The sequence below is a fragment of the Pollicipes pollicipes genome, unplaced genomic scaffold, assembly GCF_011947565.3.
Source record: "Pollicipes pollicipes isolate AB1234 unplaced genomic scaffold, Ppol_2.1 Scaffold_7261;HRSCAF=8764_pilon_pilon_pilon, whole genome shotgun sequence".
Lineage (NCBI taxonomy): Eukaryota > Metazoa > Arthropoda > Thecostraca > Pollicipedomorpha > Pollicipedidae > Pollicipes > Pollicipes pollicipes.
Window position 1 is genome coordinate 40028305 of NW_023597054.1, and position 10727 is coordinate 40039031.

The 10727-nt window shown below is 59.2% G+C and overlaps 1 protein-coding gene across 1 annotated transcript; it reads left to right on the plus strand.

The window, feature by feature from the left end:
• Nucleotides 1-399: 399 nt before the first annotated feature.
• Nucleotides 400-10336, plus strand: LOC119112357 (protein FAM166B; the record flags this gene model as incomplete). The annotated part of the gene is given in 4 exon segments (XM_037236514.1): nucleotides 400-475; nucleotides 2010-2181; nucleotides 4791-5048; nucleotides 9418-10336. Coding segments are annotated over 4 exon segments (709 nt in total), but the record flags the coding sequence as incomplete, so codon positions are not given.
• Between the last annotated feature and the right edge of the window lie 391 nt (nucleotides 10337-10727).

Consider the following 10727-nt stretch of genomic DNA (forward strand, 5'->3'; position numbering starts at 1 on the left):
CTCCTGGATATTTTGATAACCACACATTACTTCGCGCTAACTCCCACACCATTTGACAAGTTATGTGGCCGTGTGGGACGCTCTTGTACCGCATTGTACCTTGACGAGCATTTGTGCGCACATTCGCGTAGCGATTTGAGAACCACACACAGGTTACACCCAAATTCCGCGTAACCTGACCTCCTGGCATTTGGATCCCTGCAGCCCCAGACCTTTAAATGATTCACTGAATATTGCGGGTTTCCGTGTGATTGGATCGTCGTGTGTTTTTAAGCCAGCAACAGCCGAGCACGCTCAGTTTGTGTGCTGGATTGGAAACCCGCCCGTCTCGTGACCTTGTCTAGGTTGACCTTCCCGGCCCTCCCGACCTGTCAGACTGAGCCTGGTATCGTTCTGCAGGTACACAGGCCACTGCCCGGGACTCAAGTTCGATGTGGGTCACTCGTACGCCTGGGCGGTGCAGCACTCGCCTCAGGTACGGTGCGCGCGACGGGCCGTGCCCCTCCCCCTTCGAAGCGTGACGCCGCGCCGGCGGCAGCGTGACGGGACCAGGGGAGGGACCAGTGCAGACGGCGAGACGGCGAGACGGCGGCGTGGGAGGGACCGCCGCCACCAGCGGCAGCGCCGGCCCTGACGGAACCAGGGGAGGGACCGGCGCTGGCGGCGAACCAGCGGTGTGGGAGGGACCGCCGCCACCAGCGGCAACGCCGGCCCTGACGGGACAAGGGAATGGACCGGCGCTGGCGGCAAGACAGCGGTGTGGGAGGGACCGCCGCCAACAGCGGCAGCGTCGGCCGTGACGGGACCAGGGGAGGGACCGGCGCTGGCGGCGAGATAGCGGCGTGGGAGGGACAGCCGTGCGTGGCGAGGCGACTGCAATGGGGAGGAGAGCTGGAAAGCCGCAACGCGTTTAGAACATTTAGATGGTGTTTGGGAATTATCTCCACCTACGATGATGTAAGACTCTCGCACCTATGGGCGCACGTGTTCGCCTGCTTGCGTATGCACATACATACGCATGCATGTATACACATGTGAACGCGTGTGTGCGTGTGGAGAAGACTACATGCCCCTACACCCTCATGTAGAATACCTCTTTTCACTGACGCGATGCCGTCCGTGTTTGCCCTCGTTGCCCTCATGGCCGCGTTTCCCGCTGGGTTGACTGACTGTCAATGCCGAAGTCGGACAGGCATTCAGTGGCATGGCAACGGCAGAGTGTGTGACAGTCGCCGCCGGCCCGGTCGTCGCTGTCAGGATCAATGATGGCTGGCTATGCCGACTGTGATCCAGGTCACACGTGCGCCGGGTGTGTTGCCGTCCGCCGGGCGGACGGGTGTCCGGGCCAAGTGTACCGGCAGCTTGCCAGACACCGGCTGAACGCCGACTGTGACAGCGGAAGTGTCTGTCGGCTGTGACAGCGGGAGTGCCTGCCGATCGCAACAGCGAGCGTGTCTGACGACTGTGACAGCAGGAGTGCCTGCCGACCGTGACAGCGAGCGTGTCTGACGACTGTGACAGCGAGCGTGTCTGACGACTGTGACGGCGGGAGTGTCTGTCGACTGTGGCAGCGGGAGTGTCTGCCGACTGTGACGGCGGCAGTGTCGTCTGGTCGTAACAGCGACAGTGTCTGCCTGCCGGCTTCGTCAGCTGCGTCACTGCGTCACTCCAGTGGAGAAATGGTACCTCTGGCGGGCGTTGGGTCTGACAGCTCAATGGGGTCAGAGCCGTACGGACGCCAGGCGCCGACTGGTCCCGCTTGGGTTCGGGATCCGATTGTCTCTGCCACCCATCGACCCGCTAATCGGACTGAAAGGCTCTCGTAAAAATATCCATTCGCTTAAGTGAGTTTTTAGAATTTAATGGGTCTCGCTGAAAATTCCGTCAACGGGTTTCGGCACTGTTAATACAAGGCGAATCGCCTCGGGTGACTCCTACAGCCACGCCTGCTGTCCCCGGCCTGCCGCCAGTCATCGAGAAGGCCTGACCTCCCCATCTGCGGGTTTCAGCAGCTGCCGCGAACCCACGTGGGTCATGTCGTGGTGAGCCCACGCGCCACCGACGCCGGCCTGGTGCAGTCGGCCCCGGTCGACGTGGTCGACCGGGGTCGAGAGGTCACGCTGGTCTCCAACGCCCCCTACCGGCCCAGCCCGCCCAAGGGCGGCATCGCCGGCTACACAGGTGGGCCGAGTCCGGCGGGGCGCGCCATGCAGACGTCAGCCGCCTCGTGCTGAGTACTTCTGGCTAGCGAGCCGAGAACAAACAAAATGTCCCCCATGTGAAAGTGCTTTGTAGAACAGGTGTGTGTTGTTATGGCGCTATAGTTCCAAAGGGGGGGGGGGGGGGTTCATCTGCGGACATCTTTTACGTCTGGGCTGGCTGGGCGCTTTTCAGTTATTCGTGAAATGAACAAAACTGGTAAAAAGGACAGCAAAATCTGGCCTACTAGCGGCAGATGCTGGCAAAAATATTGCGTTTTTCGAAGATATAGTACCAAAGTTTGGCTACTTTGGGTGTTTAAGCAGAGTTGTGCACCACTGTCCCAGGAGCGGCTGCAAGACTCTCTGGCTACCCCTGTATAAGGTTCAGTGCATGCCTGGCAGACATCTGTCTGCAGCCTGTTTTCCCGTCCCCTGTCGGCTTGTCCTGGCCCAGCCCCGATTCCAGCCGACCCCGTCACACGCAGCGGGCGCGTGCCGGGCCGGAGCGGCGCGGCCGGCCCTGCAGCCGGCATCACGTCACACGTCACACGTGCTGTCGCCGGTGTCAGGTCGGCCTCGATGCGTCACTTGACGGCACCGCACCACAACCTACGCCGCAGGCCGCTGCCGACGGCAAACACGGCGTCACTGGGCCGGCGCGGCGGGCCTGTACACTGCAGAACCGCGTGGTTGGCACACAGCGGAACCACAATGCAGAGGGGTGCGCTGGGCTGGCCGAGACCCGCACACAGCGGACCTCGCACTTCGGCCGAACGGCTGCCAGCGCCACTGCACCGGTGAATGGTGCCGCACGTGCTGACCTGTAGCGCTAGTCTCTCGTGACTGAAAAAAGACATCGGCGGGAGATGAGAGACATGTCTTGGGTCGTTTGCAGGGTGGTTTAATCTATGCAACGTGACTTAAGAAAATGTGGAATTCCGTGCTGATGACTAAATGTGTAAAAATATTCAAAAACGAAATGTAAACCCTTCTCACGGTGTAGTCAGCATACGCAATGCACTTTTGTGCACCTCATAATATCATTACTTTTGGCACCACTAATTGAGACATATTTTACCTTATCTCATTTCCTTGACTTGTGGTACGATTGCAACTTTTGCCAAACGATTCCTACTGCGTCGATATTTACCCCGCCACCCAAGTGGTCAAAATGTTGAAGAATTCTGTCCTGGCCAGGGTATGTACAGACATAATTGGACACCTCTTTCACGTATTATGAAAGGTGATGTCAGGGACGTCAGCGTTGGATGGTTTCCCTCATTGCCGCAGAGATTTCTCACCCATGTGAAAATCGACCCCGATGATGATGCGGCCGAAGGTCACAGGCATGGCCGAGCTCCGGCGCCCGATGTTTTCCCGCGAGACGAGGCCGGCGGGCCGCCCGCTGGGCATCGCTACCGTGTCAGCTGAAACACAGCTGGGGCGCACTTCAGAAATCATACTGCCACGAGAAGAGCGGCAACTTTCTTGTCAATCAAAATAGCAACCACCATTACGTACTGTAGTATGTAATTTATACAATGCCTTAGTATGTATTGCCGTATATGAAAATGTAACGGCGCTCGAGAGTCAAAGCCAAGGGCCGAACATTTGGCGGAAGATAATGTTGCTACGCGCGCAATCACACTGACGTGACCAGACAGGTACAATCACGACTCAGGTGATCGAGCGCATCATCGTCCCTTCTATTTTAAGCCCGATAAAGCACCCAATAAGACCATGAGGCAATTGCTCCGGAGAGTAATGAGGGCATCTCGTTGTCCTGTGCCCGTCCAATTTGATCCGTTCTCCGAAAGGGAAACGATGGCCTCGCCAAGCGTGCCCCGAATACAGTCAGGGAGCGGGTCCAACGTCACGAGCGCGGGTCAGAGACGCCGACATATCTCACGACAGCGCGCTCTGTAGCGCGGGACTTGGCGTCCAGCCAGGTCTGGGAGGCGAGGTCGTTCCCGTGATGTGGGGCAGCGGAGCTCATGCAGTGGGCGTTAGAGGCTATCACTGTCATCTAGTGGTTTTGATTATCAGATCCGGCAACGTTGCATGCCTGGCAATGTCCAACTCAGCCATTTCTAATTGGTTCATCCTGCGTGACTCTACCTCGCAGAGTTTTCCGTTACGTGCGCCTGGTGTGAAGCTCATACAGACACCCCACTCGCCGCTCGCTCGCCGCCCGCCATGGCGCCCGTTTCTCCTGATGAACCACTTCCCTCGGCCGTGACCCTGCCCAGTCGACTGACGGGGTCGATGCAGCGCGTCACCAGCGTCCCCGATCGGTGGCAGTTCGCCACGCCGTTCCCACGACCCCTGACCCGTCCGTGACCCGCTCCGGTCCCGTGCGGGCGGCGGCGGTGGCGCGTCTCCCGAAACAGAGCGCCGCGGCTCCTCGCCTGGTCAGACATGCACGACCGCAGTCTCCGTCAGCGGCCGGTGACCGGCGAGCGATCCCACAATCAGTTCTGCCATGTCTGCTTCTTATTCTGGTGCGTCTGCGCCATAGAATGTCTACCACGTCCGCGTCTGATGCTGGCCACGACCTCACGCCCCCCCCCCCCCCGCCCACGCCCACAGGATTCGTACCAGGCGGCCGGTTCGTGGTCGGCACCAACTACCGCAAGGTGGCCGACGACTGCTTCAGCGACCTGGAGCGGCGCACAGCCGAGCGGCACGAGCGCGAGGAGCGCGAGCGCCGCAGCCGCTCGCTCGGCCGGCTCTCAGCCGGCCGCCGGGTGCGCGAGACGGGCGCCGCGCCGGCCGCCGCCCTCACGAACGGCGCCGTGAGCAGCGCCCTGGACGCCAAGTACAGCCGGTACTCGGCCGGCCGCCAGGGTACGGAGTGCGCCGACCGGCCGGGCTCCAGCGCACAGGCTGACGGCGTGAGCTGGTGTGGTCTGACGCTAGCACAGGCTCGGCCGAGACTTGTTGACCCAGTATTTCGGGGTAAATCCCTTGACTAAATATCATGCACGGCACATTATGAAGTGCCGAAAGGTGCTTCTTCATAAAGGTAGCGTGTGTGCTCACCGGTTGACAGAGATGCATGCGGACTGGGAGAATGATTAATGACTGTGGAAAAGAATCGGCATGCTCACGTTTGGTATCGCATACATTACATGCATCCATGCATGGCTGTAACTGTTAACGAGCCCTTCTACGCCGGGTCTCGCTTGAACATAGTCAAACAAACAACCTTTTAGCACCATAATTTCGGTTTGTGGTGGCACATTGCATGCTTCAGCGACCTCCAGTGGTCCTTGTTAACGTAACGCCGTGCATGTAAGCCCCCGTGGAGTGGACACGAATGTTTGCAGAGGCTCTAGCGTGACCAGCATTGCCACCTAATCCATCGCTGTCTGTGGGATATCAAAGCTATAATCGATGTCTTCCCATTACAAAGGCTTGAAACACTAAATACCTATCCGTGAGAAACATGTTCCGCTGACACGATCTAGCCCGCTTAAAATTGCATTGGAGAACATGCGGTTCGCCGCACAATCCTTGCCGTATTACGAGCCCGCACAAGAAAACACTTCTTTTATCGTTCTTTGCATGTCCTTGCAAGGTGGCAATCACGTCGGGTCACCTTTTCTTCCTATTGTGCTGTCTGCCTTTTTCTCGCTTCTTCTTTTTGTTATCATTCTCAGCCTTCTCTTCATCCGCTGTCAAATCCACAGCCCGTAACTTGCCTGCTTTCTGCTCTCCTGCCCCCTCTTTCTCCCTCGTCTTCTCCTCCTCGTCTCTGTCACCTCGCTCGTCTCCCTCACCCCGCTCGACTCCCTCAGCCTCCTCGTCTCTCTCGCCGTCCTCGTCTCTCTCGCCGTCCTCGTCTCCGTCGTCCTCCTCGTCTTCCTCATCCTCCTTGTCTCCCTCGTCCTCCCCATCTCCCTCGTCCTCCTCGCCTCCGTCGGTGCCGCCCTGCTCCGTCAGTCGCTCCACCAGGTGACGGAGTCGCTCCAGACGCCGGTCGGCGCGGCCGCGGATGATGACCGTGCGCGCCGCCTGCACGAACCGCTCCATCGCCGCCAGCCGGAACGTCCACGGGTCGTTCAGATAGATGTCGTAGGTGGGCGGCCGCCAGAGCGGCGGCTCGGCCGCGTCCCGCAGCAGCTTCTTGTTGACGTAGCTGACGCGTGGCGGTCCGGCGGCGGCCGGCGCCTCCGCCTTGCTCACGTGGTTGTTGTACTCGCGCCAGAGCCTCTGACGCTCGCTCAAAATGGCGTCACGCTCGGCGTCGCTGAGCGGCCGCTGGCCGCGGCGCACCTCGCCGCGTTCAGCCAGCCGCGCCGAGCGCTGCAGGCGGGCGCGGCTAAAGCGGCGCTCCTGCTCGCGGCACGCTGCCGCCAGCGCGCCCTCGGAGCCGTCCAAAAATGTCTGCTGCACCACCACGCTGGCGGCGAAACGCTGCGCCAGGAACTTGGCCACGTCACCGTGCGCAGTCAGGTCGAGTCGGCCCGGCGGGCGGCCGGACGGCGCCAAGAGGCGCACGCTGTGGCGAGGTCCGAGCGCGCCAGCCGGCGGCAGCGCCGGCTGCGTGCGCAGCTGCACGGCCGGCCGCGCCGCCGCCAGCTGGTCGCGCAGCAGGCCCGGCACGCAGCGGCCGGCCACCGTGCACGTGGCCGGCGGCAGACCGCAGTCGGAGAGGAACAGCTGCAGGCTGGTGCGCGACGTGCAGTACTGGCGCGGCTGGTAGGTCAGCGTCAGGTGGAGCGTCGAGCCGTCGCGCGGCAGCTCGCCCTCGGTCGGCGCCACCGTCAGCACGGCGCTCGGTTCGGCCACCGACACGCGGAAGGTCGTCTGCACGGCGGCGGTCACCAGCAGCGGGATGCGGTGCGTCAGCCGACGGCCGATCGGCGTGTCCGGCAGCAGGATGTGGCGCGGGAAGGCGGCGAACGTGACGCTCGGGAACGCCTGCACCGGCACCTGCAGGTTGAACTCGTCCTCGCAGTGTATCAACACGCGATCCTCATGAAAGCGCTGCTCGCTCGGCGTGAACGTGATGTGAATCTTCAGGGTGGAGCCCGGCACGAAATAGCGCACCTTGGTGTACTGGATGGTGAAGACGCTGCGGTCGGCCGGCGGAACGACGTGGAAGCGCTGCGAGGTAGCCGACTTGTTGTAGACCCGCAGCACGGCTTTGTTGGCCTGCCGCAGCCGGAACCCGACGAAAACCACCGGGTACGGCTCGGCGTGGATCAGGCTGCTGTTGCCAGTCAGGTGGAAGACGCGGGTCTCCACCAGGTGGTCCGGGTGGTCTGGGCTGTCTATGCGGTGCGGATGGTGCGGGTGGTGCGGGTGGTCCCGGTAGTCCGGGCGGTCCAGGCAGTCCGGGTGGTCCAGGCGGTCCTGGTCGTCCAGGCGGTCCGGGTGGTCCTGTTGGTCCAGGTGGTCCGTTTGGTCTGGGCGGTCCGTTTCGTCCGGATGATCCAGGCACTCTGGATGGTCAGTGTCGTCCGGGTAGTCCAGGTGCTCCGGGAGGTCCGGGCGGTCCGTGTCGTCCGTGTCGTCCGGATGGTCCGGGTGGTCTGGGTGGTCCGGGAGGTCCATGTGGTCCGAGTGGCTGACGCTATCCTCGGCGGACGCATCAGGCGACGCCATGACGACAGGCTGAGTTGCACAGCCTACAGAGCCAGTCGCGATCGGTTTAAGCGCTAAACATGCGCATACTTTAAGTCAGAACGGTGAACTTTCGCTAGGCAGTTAGCGTTCATGAACGTAATAAACGAAATGCTGGCCAATTGTAACACGCTGCCATCCGGACGTCTGGTCAGAGTGATTGTGCGTCAACTCTCAATAGCGATCATTCGACACGGCTGACGTATGGCAAACACGCACTAGAGGCCGACTCCGAAAAATCGAAACTAAAGTAGTCTTGAAATTCTGCAACGCACATTTGGTTTTCACGCCGTATTCACGTGACTTTATCAAGCGGACTTCGGGCTTCTGTCCATTCGTTGCCAGTGACTTGGTTACGATGGGTTAGTAAGTTGTTCAATGCATTAGCGGGGAACATTATTCACGTAGATAAGACAAAAATATTAGCCTTATTTCTCGGAAAAAACAGGAGAATGTAGATACAGTTAGGCTTGATATTTCGGCAACATGCATTATCGAAGCAGTAGCAGAAGGTGAATTCAAAATTGCCCTGCCTGATGATCCTGCTGGATTTTTTAAGTTTTTTTTTAGTAAACAGCAAGCCAAAGTTTTACAGGACACACAGGCATCGCACATCACGCGTCAGGACATCACTTATACATATAAACAATTTTAAGGTCGCTCACATCACACATAGAGTCACATATCACGTTCGTATAATTGACCATGATGGGCCCCGTATGTTAAGATTTGGTCGCCGGCTTTTTATAAGAATATATCCACTTATTTTCCTGTCTGGATGGTCCGTGGTCCACCAATCCTGCGGTCCACCCAGACTCATCTATTTATTTTGTCCTGTGGTCCGCAGGACCACCCAAACGGGAAAATAAGTGAATCTTTTCTTATAAAGAGAATGTAATCTCCGAGAAATGAGGCTAATACAGACGTGCACATGCAAATAAAAGCATGTTGCCGAAATATCAACCGAATCATATCTCCATTCTCCTGGTTTTTCTGAGGTAACACTACTGTCTTAACGATGTGTTAGTGGTTAACGCCAGCGGCGCCCTGTCATTCAAATGCATCTGTGCTTTGCTATTTGAACAGAATAAAGGTAACAAAAGCTGCACTTTGGAAATCCTCCATATACTCCTTATTAGACTCAAATGAAACAAGTGAAGGGCGATAAACTACATGTAATGTATTTGTGATTAGTTTCAAAATGAGCCAGACACTTAACCGTCGGTGATGGGCGAAAATGTGCTGATACCTGATTCAGGAGTGCAGCCAGAAATGATTTCGGGTGGAACCGATTAAACATTGGCCCACAGGCTAAGCACACCAGCCGTTTGATCCTATGGGTGTCTGATTCTGTTCATTCGCCAATCCGCATCTTCCCATTCATTCGACTGCGTCCTTTTTCATGTATCGACGTCCCTGAACAGATCACTGGATCGTTCCGCACGGCTTCATTGGTACGGTCCGCTGCCCTAGCTGGTGGCCCGCGTGCGCTCCCCACCCATGCCGAAACAGCGCGCTTTCCAGTCGTGATCGATCGGCTTGTTCGGCGGCCGAGGCCACCGCTAACCGCCGCCCCCGTCCGCAGACGAGGAGCCCGTGCCCATCCCCGGCTACGGAGGCTTCGTGCCCAAGGCGCGCTCCTCCCAGATGGGGGTCGGCAAGCGGTTCTCGAGGTTCGCCGACGAGGGGTTCCACGCACTGCACGACCAGGTGCAGCGCTACAGGCAGAGCCACCAGCGGCCGGTCAGCGTGAGCAGACGGGACCGGAACGGAACGACCCGCTCCTGACGCGACGGCGGAACGGGAACGAAACGCCTTGGGAACGACCAGGTGGGACGGAACGGCTCGCTCCTGACGGAACACGGGGGCTGAAGCGGGGTGAACCAGATCATCCATCTGCTGGCAGGACAGCTGAACTCCAATAGCCACGAAGCGTGCCGTCCTCGATGCGCCGGTGCCACGCCTGCGCGCTCGCCCGCCTGCCGCTGAAACCGATGCATCGCGTGTCTCACTGAGTGACGCCGAATTCTCGAGTTAATGGGGAGATGCTGGGTATTTATTGTCTCAGAAATGTCTCCTTGTTGTAAGCAGTCGATGCACGTCGTCGCAGTGTCTCCCAGCAAGGACTGACATCATGCAAGGTTGTGTTGTTCTGGAGACGTTGCACAGCTTGCAAGCCGATGCGTATTTGTTTGACAGAATGTTGAATTAGAAGCGATGTTTTTGAGATGGTTGGGGACATTCACCTCCGCATTCCTCTCGGGCTTTGAAAGCGTGGCTATTTTCAGATGGCTCGATGTTTGCCTGTCACTGAATGTGTGTTTAGGAAGGCTCTACTCATAGCGTCACTCAGTACAAATGAGTGTGAAAAGCGCATTTTGCACAAAATGAGTGCCACCATGTGAAATGTGCATGCTGAGTTGCATTGAGTCATTGCCTTGGTTAAGCATGTCGCTACTAAATGCCAGCACGTTGTTCGCACAGCATAAAGGCGACCGGACGCGTCCCGTGTCTGCGGCTTCAGAAGCTCTCGCGGCGTCACGCCAGCACCGTGAACGGATCCGAGCACGGTGGCCGGCACTGTCCGAGCGTGAGGGACGCAGTCGGGGAGCCCGTTCCCACGGGTGTCGTGCCGGACCAGCCGACCTCGGTCGCCGGACCCGACGGCGCCGTCCAGTCCAGCCATCGGAGTCCGGGGTGTGACATGCTCGCGAAGTGCGGCCGCTGGCGGTGCCGGCCGACGTGGCGTGTGGGGAGGGCGCCGGCACTGGACGGAGCCGAGCCGGGCCGGCGGGCGCGCCTCCTCAGCCGGCCCGCGGAACGGCGGCGGCGGCAGCGGCGCCCAACCCGATCGATCCCGGGACGGGCCGCCCGCACACGTGTATACGAGCCGCT